Source organism: Canis lupus, chromosome 11, assembly GCF_003254725.2.
Source record: "Canis lupus dingo isolate Sandy chromosome 11, ASM325472v2, whole genome shotgun sequence".
NCBI lineage: Eukaryota > Metazoa > Chordata > Mammalia > Carnivora > Canidae > Canis > Canis lupus.
In genome coordinates, this window is record NC_064253.1 from 23,068,454 (window position 1) to 23,084,690 (window position 16,237).

Below are 16,237 nucleotides of genomic sequence, written 5' to 3' on the forward strand. Positions count from 1 at the left end.
TGGGAAAGTGCCTCTTTTCCCTTCTAAAAGTTTAATGTTAAGAGTCTTGAGAGAACTATAGAGTAGATGATGTTTCTCATCTCATTTTAAGTAATTGTGAGTACATTTTATCTAAAGTTTGTGCTAAAGTCATAAAATGTCTCTGTAGTAGCTGATTGGATTTATAGTATTTTAAAACAAGACATAGAAAAAAAGTACAAGGGGTAATGTGAGACATATATATTGTTATATATAATTGAATGTTTTAAGATATACATATGTTTAACCTTTTAGAGTTTCCTGCCCCACATCCCCAGAGTACTGGCAACCACATCAGGTAAGTCATTCTTAATGTCCCTAGCTGCATCTTGTAAACTGGGAGGTTTGGGCAAGAGCTTTGGGGACTTGCAGGAGAGGTGGTGATAATGATCACTGCTGTTTGGGAAGAGATTACTGTATGTCAGGCACTATTCTTAACTTTACTCTCTAATGAATTCTCATAGGAAGCTTAGGTTGTAATTGTCCCAATTTTACAGCTGAGGAATTGGGTTATTCTCTCCAAAGTGACACTGCTAAGTGGCAGAGCTGGCATATAAAAGCCTGTGTCTGGATGCACCCAGAGGACACGAGGCAAACTCCCTTCTGGGTACTGGCATAGCACCAGAGTAGCCCTGGGAGTTGGTGAAGAAAGAGGCCTGGTTCCTGCCCCCGGGAGATCATGGCCCTTCTGTCTGTAACCTCGCCTGAGGGATGCGGGCAGCAGAGGTCTGAGCACCCCACATCTCAAACGCACACATCAAGCAAAGCAAAGTGAAAACTCCTCTAACCCTTGGCTGAGAGGAAGCAAGAGACTAAGTCTGAGGATGAAGAGGATCTAGAATATCTAAAGTCCACCTCATAATTTTATGGGCTAAATCATGTCCCCTAAAATTCATGTGTTGGAGCCCTAACCACCAGCACCTCCAATATTAACCCTATTTGGAGATCAGTTTTCTTTAAAGAGGTAATCAAGATAAAATGAGGTCATTTATTCTATTCTAATATAACCAGTGTGCTTCTAAGAGAAGGAGTTGAGGACACACCTATACACATACACAGAGGGAAGACGATGTGCAGACGGGGAGAAGGCCATCATCTATCTGCAGGCCAGCAAGAGAGGCCTCCGAAGAAACCAGCCCTGCTGGCACCTTCATCTCAGACTTCCAACCTCCAGAATTGTGAGAAGATAAATATCAGTGTCCTTAAGTCCCCTGGTCTGGGGTATTGTGTCACAGAGCACCTGTGGCCAACCTTGGCTGCATCTTAGAGGAAGGCGTCAGGCTTGCTCAGGTGGGAGTGGCATTCCAGTGTGAAAGCACAGTGGGGATGTACCAGGTCTGTTAGGGCAAGGTGCCCAAGGGGAAACTTGCTTTGCGTAGTAGAGAGGCAACTAGATTGTAAAACACCTGGGATACCAGATCCTACAGTTTGGATTTGCTTTCCTTTTTTTTTTTTTTTTTTTTTTAAAGATTTATTTATTTATTTACTTATGATAGACCTAGAGAGAGAGAGAGAGAGAGAGGCAGAGACACAGGAGGAGGGAGAAGTAGGCTCCATGCCGGGAGCCCAACGTGGGATTTGATCCCAGGACTCCAGGATCGTGCCCTGGGCCAAAGGCAGGTGCCAAACCGCTGCGCCACCCAGGGATCCCTGGATTTGCTTTCCTAAGCAAGAGGGATCTACCAAAGGTCTTTGAGCAAGGAAGTGATAGGATAATATCTGAATTTTAGGAGGAGATATCTAGCAGCAGGTTGGGTTGGTGGGGGTGTATCTGTCTGAAGGTAGGGGCCAGCTGGAAGAAGCAGCAGATGTCCAGGATCAGAGTTTTAAGGGTCAGAATGAGCATGACTGGGGGACAGGCTCAGATGTAGATCCTGAAGAAGGAATAGCAAGTGGGTGACATAGAGGTCCTGAGCAGGGGATTTCAGATGATGCTCTCTGAGAGGCAAGAGATGTCAGGACCAGAGCGGGTAGGGAGGTGAGGTTCAGAGAGAGCAGGGCACTCAGGCAAGAGCTACAAAACCCTAAGGGCTACTATTCCTGAGACTGCTATTTGTAAAAATGCATCTTTGGTTTGCCAGTGTTGGAAAACAGACAGTCCTTGTTAGTGAAAGTTTGTCCTTCTGACACCGTAAACTTCTTATCTGAATCAGAAGAGAGGGTGGGTGAGCAGCTCACCTGGTGGCCTGGCAGAAAGGGAAAATTAAACACATCCATCATCAATCCTTTTGGGAATGAATAAATGGTATAAAAGGTACTGCATGATTCTTACATCCTTAAAATGCCATAGGGGATTTGGCATGCTTCTGCCTCAGATGGTGTAGAATATCAACTTTACTGAACTTTTCCCTGGGAAACAAAAGAAGATGAGAAAATCCAGAGGCAGGGAAGGTAAAGGACACCAGGAGCTTGGGGGGGATGGGAGAGTTCTTGGGGTGGGAGCCAGGTTTCGGCTTCCTGATGGACTCCGTGTGGGTGACTCATGACCAAAGGCATCTGTTTCTCCCAACAGAGCAGCAGATCCTGGGAGCAGGCTCCAGGTGATAAATGTGTCATCGTGGCAGTAGGAGGAAAACACAAAGGGCCATTTTGACCACCTGAGGCACACATGGAGTAGATATTTTTTTTCCGACAAAGAAAACTATGTTTATAGTTAAAACAGTCTGCAGAGTGGGTGAGCTCCAGGTTTGAGTCTGACTTCTCACTCAACGTGGGGTCCCCACGTGGCCTCTGCACCCTGGGCCTTGTCCATGCTTTGTGTCCGTGGCTGCTTTTGCAAGGGCATTTGTCCCTCACATACGTTCCCTGGTGGGGTAGAGTCACTTTGCCTGTAGTCTGGGCCCTTGTGCCTCCTGCAGGTAGCCTCTTCTGACCACCTACATCTTCTCAAATCTCTGCTTTCTCTGGGCTCCACCTGTGCTCATTGCAGGGGGTACATGGCCCTGCAAGTCTGGAATAGTCTAAATTTCAGACATCCTGCCAACACGGTCTTCGCTCCTGCCAGGATGGATAGGTCCCTATGAGAGACACAGATGAACTATGAGGCATATGGTTGGACCATCTAGGCAGTGAGTGGACTCCTCCTATAGAGCAGGGGCTAAAAGCACAGGCTTGAGGGCCAGAGGGACCTGGGTCAAGACCCTTACCCACACTGGCCTTGAGTGCTGCATCTCCAGGATGGGGATTCAAATCCTTGCCCCCAGGGATTGTGAGGGTTACACGTGAGAATATGTTTCAAGTGCTTCCTTGGCACAGTTGCCTGGTGCCTAGTCCTAGTTCCATATTCTGTGACTCTGGACAAGTCAGTCCCCATCTCTAGGCCCCATCATATTTACTGGTCCATACATGTGAGGATTTAGGGAGGATACAGTGAGAGCACAGAAGGCCCCTGGGGGATGAGCCCGCAGTGGGAGAGGCTCTGTTGAGCCAAAAGCTTGAACTACAGTTTGACTAAGCACTTGTATAGCAAAGTAGAAATAAATTTTCTCCAGGGTTGTCTACTAGCTAGGATAACTCAAGGCTTGCTATAGAAACCCTGGAACCCTGGTCTTGCACAGCAGCCATGAAGAGATGACTTTCTAAAAGTCACTGGGAACTTCTTGCAGTGAAGAGGAACATCAATCCCACAAAAAGGCCTGAGGGGCTGCCTTTAACTATATTTAAGGGGAAGAGCTAAGTCCAGCACAAGTTGTGAAATGAAGAAAGCACATCGTGATGCGCTTTGATGTCACATGAGTTACGGTCATCCTCATCTACAGATGCACATGGACCCAGGGGCCAACCTGGAAGGGGTGAAGTGTCATGGATGTGGCTGGGAGCTCAGGTGTTCTCACATCACCTGTGTGTTCTCATCCTATATGTAAGTAGAGATTCAGCATTTTATTGGAGGTGGGGGGGAGAAAACTACTTAACTCTTGTCTTGGACAGAAAGATCTGAAAAAATCATGGCTTTAATGTGACAATTACATTTTTTTTCTAAATAATGTACAGTAAATTAAATATATTCGCTGTTAAAAACTGTTTACGGGGATCCCTGGGTGGTGCAGCGGTTTGGCACCTGCCTTTGGCCCAGCGTGCGGTCCTGGAGACCCGGGATCGAGTCCCACGTCGGGCTCCCGGTGCATGGAGCCTGCTTCTCCCTCTGCCTGTGTCTCTGCCTCTCTCTCGCTCTCTCTCTGTGTGACTATCATAAATAAATTTAAAAAAAATTAAAAAAATAAAAATAAAAACTGTTTACGTATATCACCTAAAATAATTTTCAATGGCAAAGTGATCAAATACTTTGGACTCTGAGCCAAGCTGCCTACATTTGAAATCCAGCTCTGCTGTTTACTACTGGCCTTTTATTACCCTCTTTAAACCTCATTTCCTTATCTTTACATAAAGGTAATAGTGGTACCTCCCTAGTGGGATTATTAAGAGGACATAATCAATGACAACTGATTAGCATGGTTCCCAGCATAACCACTGAAATAAATGTGACTATTAAAAACTGGTTATAGAGACCTCTGCTTCTAGTCATGTTAATATAGCTGGTACTAGATTTGTTCTCTTGCCGTGAACAACTAGAAAACTGGATAAAATAGGAAACCACTATTTTAAGACAGTGGAAAACAGGAAGTGCAGGACAGTGACTTAGGAGAGAAAGGAAACAAGTAATGTGAGCCCTAAAATCCTCCCTCAGCTTTCTGTAGAATTTAGAATCCAGCAGGGAAGGGACACTCATGCAGAGCCCCATAGTCTCTGGGAGTCAGGAAAGCAGAGATCTGTTCAAGGAGGATGAGTAACTAGAACTTGCATATGACTCTATTTATAAAAGTTTTGGGGAAAGGCAAAACCATAGGGACAGAAAACAGATTGGTGTTTCAGTGAGGGTGAGGAGGGTTTTCAACCAAAGGGTACTGTATGTAGTACCCTAGAGGCAGCTTGTAACAGCTCACGAGAGCCCAGTCTGCACATCTCTTCCCAGTTGCACATTTAGTGATGCCAGGGCAGGAGTATTTATACCAGGAAAATTAGCAAACAATCAAGATTTAGTCCTGATGTTTTTGAGAGCTGGCTTACCAGTATACCAAGGGGCAAAGGGGGAATATGGGGAGATAATTGAACTGTTTTCTATCTTGACTAAAGTGATGGTTACTTGATGGGATGCATTGGTTAAAATTCATAGATCTGTATACTCAAAAGGATATATTTTACTAACTAAAAAAGAAACAAGCAAAAAACCTTGAAATTTAGAGATAGATTTAGTATACCTTTCTATGAAAATGTAGACATAGGTCTTAAAAAATATTTGTATTTCTTAAATGTTAAAGTATATTTTGAAAAAAAAAAAAACTGGCCAACTACCCTAGCTGATTTCAAGGCATACAGTAAATTTGCAGCAGTGGTTCTCAGCTGAGAGTGATTAAACCCCAGGGACATTTGGCAATGTCTGGCAAAAGCACATTTTTTATTACAATTTGGGGGAGGGTGCTACTGGAATCTAGTGAGTAGAGGCCAGGGATGCTATTGAAGATCCTATAGTGAGCAAGACAGCTCCCACAACAAAGAGTAATCTGGCTTAAAATGTCAATAGTGCCAAGATTGAGAAACTCTGATGATCGCAATCAAAGCAGTGCAGTATCAGTCGATGGGACATAGCAGAGAGTCTGGGATATATGGGCCCATGTATATAGTACTGATTTCTTTTAAATATTTATTTATTTATTTAAGAGAAAGAGCGGGGAGAGATCCAAGTGGGAGAAGGGGCAGAAGGAGAGGGAGAGAGAATCTCAAGCAGACTCTGTGCTTAGTAGAGCCCAATCTCATAATCCTAAGATCATGACCTGAGCCAAAACCATGAGCTGGAGGCTTAACCAACTAGGCCACACAGGCGCCACCATATTGTACTAATTTTTGACCACAGTACCAAGATATTTCAATGAGAATGAGGAAAAGTCTTTTGAACCGATTAACATAGTGGATATCCAAATGGAAAAATAGACCCTGATCCCCACTTCAAATCATATCACTTAACTCCAAAAGAATCCTAGGAAGCTTAGTATAAAAGCTAAAGCTATAGAATATCTACAAGAAAACACAAAGAAATCATCACAATTTTAGGGTAGGCACATGTTTCTTAGGCTACCAAAAGCACAAATGAAAAACAAAAACAAAAACAAAAAACAAATTGGATTTCCTCAAAATGAAAAAAATTTCCTAGAAAGACATTGCTAAGAAGATGCAAAGTCAAGGCACAGCTCAGTAGAAAACATTCACAATACATATTTCTGACAGTAGATTTAAAGAGCTCATACAACATAACAGTAAGAAGACCAAAAAAACCTTATTAAAAATGGGGAAAGGAGGTTCCAGTACTAGGATGGTAGCATAAACTCAGTCAACTCCTCCCTCTGATTAAAACTGAAAACTTTGAGCCAAATAAAAAGCCAGCTACCGGAGAACTCTAAAAAGTAAACAAAAACAGATTGTGGAGATGCCACACTTAGACAAGTGATCCACTGTAGGAAGGGAATTTCCCAGGTTCATTTTCATTGTCTCTGTTTCTTGCAGTCTCTCCGCTTTGCCCAGAGGGTGGGCTCCCCTTGTATAGCAGCAAGGCAACAGTAGCAGAATAAGGGGCTTGGGCGGATAGAGAGTGTCGGAGGAATCCAGGAGAGAGAGCCAGGAGAGTAGTCCCTTTATTCTGCGATGGCAGCGCACACAAATCTCAGCCTCACCTCTGAGCTATGCATAAGTGGGACAGACCCAAACCAGCATAGCAAAGCTTTGAAAACCAAACTGAGCTGCAAACCATGTGCACGCCTCTTTTTAGCCTAATCACTAAATAATGTATACTCAGGGACAGAGCCAAACCAATACAGCATAGGCTTAGAGAACTGAACTTAGATTTGAATTGCTACATATAGAAGGCAAGACGGAACATGTAGTTTGAACCTAACCCAGTTGATTGCATGCTAAAACAAATGCATAGACTTCTCCAGAGGATTTTGTACAGGACCCAAAGTCTACACAATATAACATTCACAATGTCTGGGACAAATCAAAATTACCCAGTGTATAAAGAACCAGGAAAATATGGCCAGTTCTCCAGGGAAAAGACAACGCCAACCCCAAGGTGGCCCATGCATTGGAATTATCAAGACTTCAAAGAAGCTATTGTAACTACGTTCTATTAGGTCAAGAAAAACACATTTGGAATGAATAAAGGGGTAGAAGTTCTCAGCAGAGACATAAGACCTATAAAAATGAACCAGATGGAAATGTTAAGACTGAAAAATACAAAATCGGAAATTTAAAAGTTTACTGATTTCAATAGCAGCTTGGTGATGATGAGAGGGGAAGAAAAATCCTCTAAACTTTAAGATAGATCAATGGAAATGGCACACTGTGAATAACAGAGAAGAAAATTAGAAAAAATGAGCAGAGCCCCAGGAACCTATGGGAAAAGATATTTAAATTTTTAAAAATTTGTTATTTTTTAAATTCTGTAGAGAAGGTATCATGGAGATGACATGGAGTAGGAAGGGGGCAATCCTGGGGGACTAGGCACAGGCAGGTCAGGAAGGGAAGGCAGATCAAGATCTGATCCTACATGGAAGGTCCTGGAGCCACTCCAGGGAGGGGAGAGCCCAAAGATCCCCGACCCACAGTGCCATGTGACCTCAGGTGGGGAGCTGTAGCTTGGAGAGGGGCAGATGGTTGCCCAGGGTCACAAACATTGGGAAGGGGCAAGAGCTACAGGAAGGAGAGCAAGACAGGTCAGAAAGAACTCCCAGTTCAAGAGAATCTCCAAGAACCCCCACTGCCGTTGCAGCTGGGTTCCCGTGCCCAGCCCCTACCTCATCCAAATAATGGCTGACTAGCCCCCATGTGAGTTCATGTCCCTCAGGGTGGAAACCCAGAAACAGGGCTAGGAAGCCCCTCAGAGGTGTCACTGGAGTTCCAGAAGGTGAGGAAAAACCAGCCGAGAAAAAAAAAAATTTTAAGAAAGTCTTCCACGATTTGGTGAAAGACATAAATTGACATATTCTAGAGGTTCTACAAACCCTCAAAAGGATTAGATAGATCATTGGAACTCATGCCTAGACACACTATAAATGGCTGAAAATGAAAGATAAAAATAGCTAGAAAAAATGACACACTACATATAGTGGAATAATGATTGTGGTCCATCTATACAATAAAACAGCACTTAGTCATAAGAAAGGAACAAACTGGGATGCCTGGCTGGCTCAGTGGTTGAGCATCTGCCTTTGGTTCAGGTCATGATCCCAGGATCCTGGGATCGAGTCCCACATCAGGCTCCCCACAGGGAGTCTACTTCTCCCTCTGCCTATGTCTCTGCCTCTCTCTGTCTCTCATGAATAAATAAATAAATAAAAATCTTTTAAAAAAGGAATAAACTACTGGTACATGCAAAAAACATAGAGGAATTTCACAAGTATTATGCTGCATAAAAGAAGACAAAGTATATAGTGTATGAATCTATGTATGTAAAATTATAGAAAAGAATAATCTATGGTGACAGAGAACAGATCAGTGGATGCCTGAAATGAAATAAAGAGATTACAAAATTGTATGAGGAAATTTTGGTGGCTGATGGAAATGCTTGTTTTCCTGATTGTGGTGATCGTTTCTTGAATATGTACATATGTGAAAACTGGACAAACAGCATACTTTGAAAATATGTGGTTTGTTGTACTTTAATTATAACGATAAAGTTGTTAAAATGGGCAAACGATTCCAAAACTTAACAAAGGTGTATAAATTGACAATATGCACAGGAAAAGATGCTCAACATCATTAGCCATTGATGCAAATCACAACCATAATGATATACCAGTACACACCTGCTAGAATGGCAAAAATTTAAAGTGATGGCAAGAATGAGAAGCAACTAGGTCTTTCACACTTTGCTTCTGGGAATGTAAAGTGATGCAACCTTGCTTTGGAATCAGTTTGGCAGTTTCTTAAACATAAACATACTGTACAATCATGCTCTTCAAATTGTAGGTATCTACCTAAAAGAAACAAAAACTATGCCTATGCAAAGTCTTCGACATCAATATTCATAGCATCTTTATTGATGATGGAAACAACTGGACTGTCTGTACACCGATGAGTGGGTAAACCAATCATGTTATACCATACAGTGGTATCGTGCTCATCAGTAGAAAGGCACAAACAAATTCCACCACATGGATGAATCTTAAAACCAAAATGTTGAATAAAAGAAGCCACACACAAAACCACAGATTGTGATTCCATTTATTCTAGAATGGGCAAAATGGATCTATGGTATCAAAATGCAGATAGATAACTTGTTGCTTGAGGCTGGGAGGCCTGAATGAGAGACTACCTGAAGAGAGACATTTCTGTATCTTAATTTTGGGGTTACATGGATTTTTAAGTTGTGAATGATACACATGATGTCTGTAAACTAGACCTCAATAAAGCTGATTTTTGAAAATATGAATGTATAATAGGGGCGCCTCAGTGTCCTGAGGTGCCAAGTGTCCAACTCTTGGTTTCTGCTTGGGTTGTGGTCTTGGGGTCATGGGATTGAACCCTGTGTCAGGCTCTGACCTTGAGAGTCCCTCCCCCTCATCCTGCTTGCTCACTTTCTCTCTCTTTCTCTCTTTACAATAAATAAATAATTGACTGTTTAATGAATTAGAATTATAAAACTAAAGAGCTCAAGACAATATGGTGTTGGTACCAAGAGAGACAGAGAGGGACAGAACAATAAATAAATCTGAGAAACTAACTTGAGTTTATAATAGTTAAGAATTTTGAAAGTGGTTACTCTGGTATTTCAAATCAGGTGGGTGAAGAAATAAATTTTTCATAAATGATGTTGGATCAACATACATAACTGAAAATATAAAACAGAATTAGAGCCTCCTCTATTACCACTTACAGAAATACCATGTGGATTAAAGAGTTAAGCCTATAAAACAAGAAAAGCAAGCTTTAATGGCCCAGGGTGGGGATGAGGTTGGTGTCGCTTGGGCCCAGGGAATGTGGCTGGGTCCCACTGTGCTTGGAATCCAGCACTGGGGTGCCTGAGGTCCTGGCCATACGAGCCCTCGGTGGTGTATTGGTGTGTCAAGGCTCTCCTATTCTTGCCCTAGGGCAAAAGGCCATCCCGGCACTGAGACTTGACTCCCCAGCCTGTAACATGGCACAACAGTGGTAACTGTTCATGACTTAGGGCTGGAGGGGGCACCGCATGTGGGGAACACCCAGCTTGGTAGCTGACAACAAATGCTAGTCTCTTCCCTCTGAGCAGGAGCGTCGGGCCTTGGACAGAAGCCGAGGATGATGGCTCTGTGGGGGAAAGCGGGCATTCAGCCTAAGCAAGTCTTCCACCCTCTCACCTCTTGCTCCCTGGGGAAGACTTACAGAGGAGAGGGGGCCGAAATCAAGTGTCGAGAGCAGAGACCCAAGGGGACTGAGGCACCCAGGTAAGCAGGGGGCCAGGCAGCCCTGGGCAACAGCATGGATCCTTGGGGCCCCTCCTCACCTTCCATGGGAGGTGCTGGGACCCTCTCTGAGTCTCTGGGCACAAGTCCCTGAGCCAGCTCACTGGCCTTGTCACGGAGAGCCGATCTGATTCCGGAAGATGTCTGCCTCCTCTTTGTCTCCCCCAAGTCTCTGGGGAGATCTGGATTAATCCGAATTAGAGGCAGGTGATGATCACAGGTGTTGGGCGCTTGGGCAGGAGTCTCCATGGTAACCATCTCCATCTGGCTTTCTTGCCTGGCACCAGGCCTTGTGACTTCACGGTAGAATCTTCTCTGACAGGTAGAGGGGGACTTGCCAGGGTGAAGAGCAGGCCAGGAGGAAGGGACCTGCCAAAGGCAGCTTTGTCTTTTCAGCCAGAGTTTGAAGATTAGCTTTGATCACGTCACAGCTGGGGGCTCCTGCTGGCTCCAGAATGGGTGCTGGAGGAAGTGATGAGGGCATAGCCTAAGTGGCCTTGGGCTTGTGCCACTTTGCCTAGCCTCTCTGGAGAGCAGGTGGGTGCATGCCTGGCCTCCATCAGCCCAGGACCCACAGGTGAGGTGGAGCCAGGATCCAGGTGGGGAAGACTCAGATGTGGGTGAGCTGCTGAGCCAGCACTACTGGATGGCAGGAAGGGTAAGGCCTTGGGGAACCCAGCCTCTGCAGGGACACCGCAGTCATAGTGATGGGCTTCTCTGCATAAGCTGCTCACGAGGAAGTGTCAGGAGAACCTTTGTTGTTGTGGCCAATCCCTTCACCTGCACAACCTGCCATCTGACCCACCTGTATGTCTTAGTGTCCTGGAGCAGGGAATGAATCACCACAAACTAGGTGGCTTAATATAACACAAATGTATTCTTGCACTGTTCTGAAGGCAGGTTCCTTCTTGGGGGGTCAAGGACAATGTGTTCCCTGCCTCTCGTTTCTGGTGGCTCCTGGCGATCCTTGGCTCTCGGCTTGTGGCAACACCACTTCAGTCTCTGCTCCCAGTGTCATATGATGCTCCCCCTGTGTCTGTGTCCAAATTTCCCTCATAAGGACAGCAGTCATTAGATTTAGGGCCACCCGAATCCAGTATGGCCTCTACCTCAACTTGATTGTATCTGCAAAGAGTCAATTTCTAAATAAGGTTGCATTCACAGGGACCATGGGTACTTATCTTATGGGGTACACAGTTCAGACCACAATACCACATAGGTCATGGTGAAAAGAGCACAGGCTTTGGAGTAGGGCACAGTCAGCTTCACACCCTGGCACCACATCTAGCCTGTCTTGTTTCCTGTGCCCAGCAAAGCTGGAACCAGGCTCCTGTGGACTGCCCAAAAGAGAGGACTGCAGAGGTCCCGTGGGGTGTCTGGGTAGTGGCAGAAACTTAGCACAGGTGGCCCTGAGCTGGGCACCAGGACTCGGAGAGGGGCCCTGGTCCCTGCTCTTCAGGAACTCTTGCTCTGTGGGACCCTGGGCTCTTACCCAGGGTTAGGACTTGCAGTGGGGACAACGGTGGTTAAGCTGCACACGAGGAACTAGGTCACATACATGACCACATGGCATGGGGTTGGGGAGGAACCTTAAGGCCCAGAGGCCCCAGCAAGGATCAAGAAAGCCAGAGCCAGACCATAGGCCCTTCCTGTAGGACTGAGAGTCCACAGAGTACCCCTAGGCCTCACATGTACGCATGGGCTCTGGGTCTGACCCTGACAGTCAAAGGTGGAAGATGCTGACAGGTCTCCTGGGCATCTGAGTCCCCTCTGGGCCTGGGAAGGAATTCCTCACTCCCCTCTCCAACTGCCCTGTAAGACATATCTTCCCCTTCCTGTCAACATGGAGTCTGGCAAGGAATTTGTTTCTAGCCAAACCCGGTTTAATATTCTCTTCCTCCTCCTTTCCCTCCCACCTTCTATTCCTTTATTCCTCTGTTTGGTACCTGCCATATGCCAGGGCTGTTCCAAGCTCTGAGAATACAGGAGACAGATGGGTCTTGCCTCAGTGGAATTTGTAACTAGTGAGATGAGAGACATTAATCAAGTAACCATGACAATGAATGTTTCATAGCAGAGGAGGGGGTACTCTGGATGAGGGGCATTGGGGTAGTGGGAGTCAGCAACAGAGTGATGCAGCTAAACCGGGGGAGTACAGGATGTGGCCTGGAGCCAAGGGTCGAAGTTGTCAACCAGGGAAAAGGCAAAGGAAGAAAGTCTAGGCAAGAGAATTAGCATGTGCAAAGGCCCTGTGGCAGGAGGCTGCTTGGCAAGTGAGAAGGACCAAGAGGTCTGTGTGGCTGGACAGGACAATGAAAGGAACGTGAGATGACCTGAGAGTCAGCAGATTACCCAGTCATTCATTGGAAAAGTATCAATTACAGGCCTGCAATGAGCCAGAAGCACCAGACAGACAAGACCACCATACCCCAGAACAGGCCGGCCACAGAGCAAGAACATTCCAGTGTGGGAGGTGTGAGGGGTGGAGGGAGGCGGGGGTTAGAAAGGCTCCTCTGAACTGAGAGGAGGAAGGCAGACCTGGGCATAGGCTCTACAGCTGGGCCAAGCTTGGCATGACCGAGGAAGGACAAGGAGACAGGTGTGTACAGAATGGAGTGAGCAGGTAGGCAGGGTACTGGTGGTGGCAGGGCCAGGTCCTCCAGGGCTCTGGGTAAGCCTCTGCTGGATTCTAATGAAGGAGACTTGCACTCAGGTTTAGGCTTTGGAGGGAAGGACCCCTCTTGCTTCCAGTATTGGCAGGAATGGAGAGGAGGCTCAGGATTGGGGAGCTGGGCTACCATGACTGGTGGGACACCCTTCTCTTCCCAGTCATCCCAGAAGAGCAGTGAGTCTGAGCCCAGGCTATCAGTCTCCCGGAGCCACCTGGAGGACGATGGCTCAGAGCCCCGGCCCCAGCACCTACAGGCCAGCCACTCAAGCGACAGCGGGCCTCTTGGTAGCCTTGGCCTCTCCCATGGGTCCCCGGTGGCCTGGGAGTACCTGCCCTTCTTCCGCACCTATGGGAAGCTCCTGGCTGTGGAGGAGCCGGCCTCATGGCCCCAGGTATGCAGGGACCGAGGTGGAGACCAGAACACGCCTGAGGACCTGGAACCACCCAGCGGGTTCTTCCCTCACTACCGCTCCAAGGAGGAGAGTTTCCCCTGCCTGGGCCTTCCTGGTGGATCCTGTCAGAGCTCCCAAGACCTACGCCTCACGAAGGAGGCACTGGTTGGCTGTTTCTGCAGGTTGACAGGCAGCTGCAGGTGCTCCGTGAGTAGGAGAGCAGCCCTGGGGCCCCTGGACCCCCTGCAGGCCTCCGCCCCAGGGCCCCACACAGTAAGCCAGGCAGGACCCCTATGGAGGTCCATGGGGGCTCCTGGAACAGTGGGTACAGAGGCTGTAGGCAGACCAGCTCGCTTAGTCCCCGTACTTGGTGGGGGTGGCCTGGGGAATGTGTTCAAGCCCCTTGAGCTGCAATTTCCTGCAGAAGAGAGGCAACGGTAGAGCTGCTCTTAGAGCCACTGTGAGGGTGATGTCCAGTACTGTGGTCACACGCCAGGCTTAGCCTCTGTTCCCAGATAGAAACATCTGCTTAGTCCTCATGTCTCGCTAGGCACCCAGACAGATACTCCATGTACATCACCTCACTTGTCCCAGTAAGTGTTATTCCCATTTTATGGATGAGAAAAATGAGCCTCAGAGATGTTAAATGACTGGCCAGAGATGTCGCTAGCAAGTGCTGGGATCTGACCCCTAGCCTGTGCCCTGTCACATCACAAAGCTGGTGCCATGTCATGACTGCAAAGATGGAGCAGGCAGGATGAGTGGGTTCCAGTCCCAGATACACTCCTTCCTGCTGGGAGGTGCAGAGGGGTGAACAATACTCTTTACTGCTCCCCAATCTGCACAGGCATGCAGCCTGCCTGCTGCCCCCACCGTCCTGGAGTTGCAGACACAGGGCCAGTTCTGGATTTCCAACTGAAGCTGTGAGCCTGGCTGACCATCTTGCTGACCATCTTGTCTCCTTCCCACACAGGCTGTCCTGGCAAGCCCAGATGTTGTCCCCGGGTCCTTACATTCACCACCCTGCTGCCCCATCCTGCTGCTCTCGGCAGGGTGCTCCCGTGACAGCAGCCCGACTGTCCCCCTCTCCAGTGATGCTGCCTTCAGGAGCCAAGCCCTTTGTGCCTCGGGATTCGTGCCTTACTACAGAACCCCAGAGGAGGAGCTACACACCAGCCCTGGGCCTCCCACCTCTCCATCGGGGAGCGGGGGGCCCACAGGGGAGCTGCCCAGGCCTGGTGCAGCCATAGTGTGAGGGAGCAGGAGCTGCTGTGAGCAGCAAGAGCCACCGAAGAATGGAGCCTAGTACTTACTTACGAGCAAGAGGTGAAGGTGGCTGGGGGTGAGGCTCCCTGAACTGGCCTGGGACCCTGTGTGTCAGTGTCTGTGACCCACACAGGTGTCAGGAGGAGCCCAAACACTGGCAGACCTTTCCAGCCTCCTCTAAGTCTCCTTGGGTAGGGGCCCCAAACAAGAGGGCCCTGTGCCCTGACAGTGTGCAGCCTCACACCCTGGGGGAGTAGAGGGGAGATGCTCAGCCTGTGCCCCCATGCAGCCTCGGGAAGTGACCCTGCAGCTCCGGGTGCTCTCCTGGCCCTCCTAGCTAGAAAAACTGCCAGATGACAAATGGCAAGCAGCAGCCCCAAAACAGCTCCAGAAAGGGGATGTCTTCCTGGCCCAGCACTCAGGCCTCCCTAAGGTCCTGGTTCTGCTACAGCATGTCCCAAGGTCAGAGGGAGGGAGCAGGGTCACCCAACAACCAAGGGATACAGACCAGAGACTGACTGACTGACTGACTGACTGACTGACTGACTAAATAAATAAATAAATAAATAAATAAATAAATAAATAAATAACTTCACTACGAGGGTTGGAATTGATGCACTAATGGGGTTCTTTGGAGAAATATGGGCAGCTTCCATTTATTGAGCATTTTCTAGGTGTTGGGCCATCTTTGTAATCCTTAGGGATAGATACTTGTGTCAGCTCCATTCTCCAGATGAAGAAACAGGCTCAGAGAGGTAAATTGCTTGCCTGGGCTCACGCAGCCTGCAAACAGTGGAGCTGGGATTCATACCCAGGTCTGTCTGTCCTTGGGGCCTAAGTATATAAAACTGCTCCTCCGTGAGTCTTCAAGCCCCCCTCCTCCCATCAAGCCCCCCGGGGGGGGCCCACCTTGCCTTTCCTCCTTGCTCCCTTTCCTTCTCCAGCTCACTGAGCTTTGGAGAGGCAGACAGGGGAAAGAAACCTAACACACATCTACATGAAGACCTGCCTTCCTGACCTCTGGGGATAACGTTTCCTGGTATTCCTGCCTGACCCCACACCCCAGACGCACCCATACCATGGTGGATGGCCCTGAGGCTAACGCCCATGGTCATGATAACAGCACATGCTCACCCACCCCACCCACTCCTGGGGCTGTGAACCGTGGCTTCTGCCCCAGTCTCTTGGTACCAATGTTCATAACCACTCTTCCCCGTGACCTTGGGTTCATGTCTCCTCCCCTCTGACCCACACAATGCCTAATAGCTGGATCCTGTTTGTTCACCCAGGAGGACACCCTCAGCTGCAGTCTTCCTGAGGATGGCAAAGTTGAAAGGACGCTTGAGAGAAATCAGTTGGCCTTGCTTCAGTTGTATTCAAGAATTTCTTTTTAAAAATGC

The 16,237-nt window shown here is 47.6% G+C and overlaps 1 protein-coding gene and 1 long non-coding RNA gene across 23 annotated transcripts in view; one reads left to right on the forward strand and one right to left on the reverse strand.

Moving 5' to 3' along the window:
* LOC112650348 (uncharacterized) overlaps positions 1–15,423 on the forward strand; it is a 165,118-nt gene extending 149,695 nt beyond the window's left edge. For 9 of the 22 annotated variants that reach the window (XR_007400959.1, XR_007400956.1, XR_007400960.1 and 6 more), the window contains 6 exons: positions 274–316; positions 1,030–2,409; positions 2,531–3,877; positions 4,009–10,490; positions 13,338–13,778; positions 14,545–15,423. Coding sequence is in view for 3 of the 22 variants with exons in the window: in XM_049091803.1 (XP_048947760.1) it covers positions 13,308–13,778; positions 14,545–14,826 (753 nt within the window). In the remaining 19 variants the exon portion in view is untranslated. Of the gene's footprint in view, positions 1–273; positions 317–1,029; positions 2,410–2,530; positions 3,878–4,008; positions 10,491–10,611; positions 11,167–13,113; positions 13,779–14,544 lie in introns of those variants that run through there. The other 13 variants (XR_007400963.1, XR_007400965.1, XR_007400964.1 and 10 more) reach the window with 13 other exon arrangements.
* Positions 9,977–11,654, reverse strand: LOC125752154 (uncharacterized). The gene is made up of 2 exons (XR_007400974.1): positions 10,550–11,654; positions 9,977–10,353 (listed from the first exon to the last, which is right to left on the reverse strand). It is a non-coding gene; the product is annotated as an uncharacterized LOC125752154 (long non-coding RNA).
* Positions 15,424–16,237: the final 814 nt, after the last annotated feature.